This window comes from Palaemon carinicauda, chromosome 42, assembly GCF_036898095.1.
Source record: "Palaemon carinicauda isolate YSFRI2023 chromosome 42, ASM3689809v2, whole genome shotgun sequence".
Taxonomy (NCBI): domain Eukaryota; kingdom Metazoa; phylum Arthropoda; class Malacostraca; order Decapoda; family Palaemonidae; genus Palaemon; species Palaemon carinicauda.
Genome location: NC_090766.1, coordinates 40,482,294 through 40,484,559, shown reverse-complemented (window position 1 = coordinate 40,484,559; position 2,266 = coordinate 40,482,294). Strand labels below are relative to the sequence as shown.

The 2,266-nt window shown below is 42.5% G+C and overlaps 1 protein-coding gene across 1 annotated transcript; it reads right to left on the bottom strand.

The window, feature by feature from the left end:
* Positions 1 to 277: 277 nt before the first annotated feature.
* LOC137633118 (polysialic acid O-acetyltransferase-like) lies at positions 278 to 874 on the bottom strand. The gene is made up of 2 exons (XM_068365278.1): positions 818 to 874; positions 278 to 592 (listed from the first exon to the last, which is right to left on the bottom strand). Exons 1-2 carry the CDS (start codon positions 872 to 874, stop codon positions 278 to 280), a joined length of 372 nt encoding a protein of 123 aa, XP_068221379.1.
* Between the last annotated feature and the right edge of the window lie 1,392 nt (positions 875 to 2,266).

The following is a 2,266-nucleotide window of genomic DNA, read 5'->3' as shown; positions in this document are numbered from 1 at the left end:
TTTGCGTGACGCTGAATCTTTAGTCTCGTTTATCATTGAATTTGGGGGGATTCTTGGCGTGCGATACCTGATTCCAGGGGGCGATTCCTGATTGTTGTCGTGTGAGTCCTGATTGCTGTCCTGTGAGTCCTGAATCTTTTCCCGTGAGTCCCGATTGCTGGCGTGCAATTTCTGATTCCTGAAGTGCAATTCCTGATTCCTGGCGTGCGATTCCTGATTCATGTTGTGCGATCTGATTTTGAGCAATTCCTGATTCCTGGCAAGCGATTCCTGATTCCTAGCATGCGATTCCTGATTCCTGGCATGTGATTCCTGATTCCTGGCGTGCAATTCCTGATTCTTGGCTTGCAATTCCTGATTCCTGGCGTGCAATTGCTGATTCCTGGAGTGTGATTGCTGAATCCCGGCGTGCGATTGCTGATTCCTGGTGTTTAATTCCTGATTCCTGGCGTGTGATTCCTGATTCCTGGCGTGCAATTCCTGATTCATGGAGTGCAATACCTGATTCCTGGCTTGCAATTCCTGATTCCTTGCGTGTGATTGCTGATTCCTGGAGTGCTATTGCTGATTCCTGGCGTGCGATTGCTGATTCCTGGTGTGTTTAATTCCTGATTCCTGGCATGTGATTCCTAATTCCTGATGTGCGATTCCTGATTCCTGGTATGTGATTCCTGATTCTTCCAGAAATAGACTGACGTCTTTCCAGAACTAGACTGACATCTTTCAGATATAGACTGCAATCTTCCCAAACAAGACTGACATCTTCCCCGAATGGACTGACATCTTCCCATAACTCCAAGTATCATAGGAGTCTCACCTTCTGCAAGGCAGACAATAAAGGATTCTTCATCGCAGCATCCTTCGTGTCCGACATCATTTTCTTCGCCCAACTTCGAAAAAACGAAAACTCCTTTCGCTCCCTTTTCCGGAAGAATCTAATTATCGGATATTTCCAAGTCCTTCCTGGAACCCGGCAAAGGGAGAATTTAAAGAGAACGCCTCTGGATTTTCGACCAGAGGTCTGGAATGGTCGGGCCTCTTCCAGAAATGCCTGGAATGTCATTCACACATCCGTCGTCCACTAGACGACCCCGGTTGAGTTCTTGTGAGGGATGAGGATTTTGGGTAGGGGTGAAAGGGGGGGTTTTGGGGGAGGGGAGGAATGGGGATTGAATAGGGAGGGGTGAGGGATGAAAGGGGTGACATAATGGGGACGGTCTTATCTTTGAGACGAGAGGTTTCAAGATAAGTGGGATCTTAGTGACTTGTTACTTGTGGACCTTAAGTACGAGCGACGCTCTGGCCTTATAGTTTTCACTGAAAAAAAGAAGAAAAACACCACCTGATATTAATTCTTATAATAAAATTTAGTGCCTGCTTCTCCCTGGTCCTAGACTGGGCGGTCAATGAAAATAATACTTTAGGTATGACCTTTACCTTACCTCTTTTATCTATGAATGATTTTCAAAAACATAGATATTGTGGAGAATAATTAAAAAGTAGACACTTTATTTGTCTTTAGGTGGAGATCCAGTAAGGTTTTATTAACGCCTAGTTTGTATTCAGTACAGAGTTACAACTAACAGATAATTGTTTAGGTGTTATTAGTATAAACACAACCATTGAGACCTTCAGGTTTATCATCATCTTGAAAGTTAAAGGTGTTTGGATTCAGTTCCAGTTTCATCAAAATAGAAGCTCACCAGAACGTCAGCTGAGCAAACCTAACCCCCAACTGGGTTGCCCAATCACAGCAGGTGGCCTCCCCAGTAAGCAGCTTAAACTTATGGTCTCGTGTGGGGATCGATCTGCTGCCCTACTAATGCTAGGCGAACACGTTACCACTGTACTAACCAGTACTTATATTCCTAAACTCCAGACAAATTAGTTGATTTTTGTCAAGGGATATTTACTAATCTTATGTGCTACGCAACAGTATGTATTCTTGTCGAAAACTTAAACCGAGACCTGTTACTTTTAAAAAGATTTAATATTTAGTTAATTTAACATCAAATTGATATTGAGGATTTTCTTTACTAAAAGATAAATGGTCATAAAAATGTTTCCGTGTAGGGAAGAGAAGTGAAGGTACACAGTAAACTGGACAAAAAAGCTGTAAAATGACAATCATAGAAAGCAAGTTTAATAACATCTTAGAAAGACAGAAAAGGGAAATTGACTTGGTGTTTTTAAAGATGATATTGTTTCGACGTTCTGCTAATGAGCCTTTTGTGGAGGGTTTAAAGAGAGGCGAACTTCTTCGATT

Excerpts from the sequence above, each read along its gene's own strand:
- LOC137633118 (XM_068365278.1), bottom strand. The coding sequence starts at position 874 with ATGTCGGACACGAAGGATGCTGCGATGAAGAATCCTTTATTGTCTGCC. Across the intron at positions 593-817 it reads TATTGTCTGCCTTGCAGAAG|GAATCAGCAATCGCACGCCA; the intron begins GTGAGACTCCTA and ends TAAACACACCAG.